This window comes from Sinocyclocheilus rhinocerous, unplaced genomic scaffold, assembly GCF_001515625.1.
Source record: "Sinocyclocheilus rhinocerous isolate Xijiao unplaced genomic scaffold, SAMN03320098_v1.1 scaffold2145, whole genome shotgun sequence".
Taxonomy (NCBI): domain Eukaryota; kingdom Metazoa; phylum Chordata; class Actinopteri; order Cypriniformes; family Cyprinidae; genus Sinocyclocheilus; species Sinocyclocheilus rhinocerous.
Window position 1 is genome coordinate 592,614 of NW_015670983.1, and position 1,192 is coordinate 593,805.

The window sequence follows — 1,192 nt, forward strand, 5'->3', positions numbered from 1 at the left end:
GTAAGTCACTTAATATTAACTTCTTGTTTATTGAATTGTATTGTATTAAATCAGATCACATTTACAAACTCCTTTAAAAATCATTAAAAGCTGTCACTCATCTTAGTTCATCGCGATCTCACATTTATAATCAACGAAGCTCTCTACACTAAGCGATGAATCTCTTATTTACACACTGTCTACAGTTTGCTTATGAAAGGATTCGTGAGATATGTCTGTGATACATTACTCAACGCTGCAAAAACACGTAGAAATCTTTGAAGCTCCCCTGAGCGCAATCACAAGTATGATGATGATCAGGTCAGTCGCACTGGTGCTCCTAAAAAAATGTTCATAGTCGCACGCAGTAGTTTTCAGTCGCAAATGCGACTGAAATGATCGCACTGTAGAGCCCTGGTGTATGTTTTTTTGACTCTCAAAACCGTGATTCCCATCCACTTACATTATATGACTGACAGGCCGCAACGGTTTGAGTTAAAAATCTCCGTTTGTGTTCTACTGAAGAAACAAAGTCACCTACATCTTGGATGCCCTGGGGGTAAGCAGATACACATCAAGTTTTAATTTTTGGTGAACTATCCCTTCAATAAAACAATTATTCTCCGAGAATAGCGTATAGAATGCATAATGAGGGTTAATATCGGCTGTCACATATAAGTGCTCCTTTGTCTTTCTCTGCAGATACGGCCGTTTGCGCGGCTGGAATCTGCTGTACATCTGCGGTACGGATGAGTACGGGACGGCGACGGAGAACAAGGCTCGTGAGGAGGGTCTGACGCCGCAGGAGATCTGCGACAAATATCACGCCATCCATGCCGACATCTACCAGTGGTTCCAGATCGACTTCGATTTCTTCGGTCGCACCACCACTAAACAGCAGACTGAGTAAGGACTGGACAGTTTTAAAACAGATGCATTTTTTGTGTTTATTTGTGTTATGAAACTAAGATTAAAACCATAAAAACAAAAATGTGTTACTTGAAATAAATGTTAAAGGAGACATATTGTGCCCATTTTTACAATATTTAATATAAGGGTTAGGGTTAGAATGTGTCTGTGAAGTTTCAGCTCAAAATACTCCACAGATCATTTATTATATCATTTTGAAAATGCCTATTTTGAGTGGAAGCAGAAACACGCTGATTTTCGTGCCTGTCTCTTTAACTGCAAATTACCATCTGTTCCCCCCACC

General features: G+C 39.8%; 1 protein-coding gene across 1 annotated transcript in view; it reads left to right on the forward strand.

The window, feature by feature from the left end:
• Positions 1–1,192, forward strand: part of mars1 (methionyl-tRNA synthetase 1) — a 45,132-nt gene that overhangs the window by 22,919 nt on the left and 21,021 nt on the right. Inside the window, exon 9 of the mRNA XM_016546603.1 lies at positions 682–885. Within this exon, the coding sequence (XP_016402089.1) occupies positions 682–885 (204 nt within the window). The remainder of the gene's footprint in view (positions 1–681; positions 886–1,192) is intronic.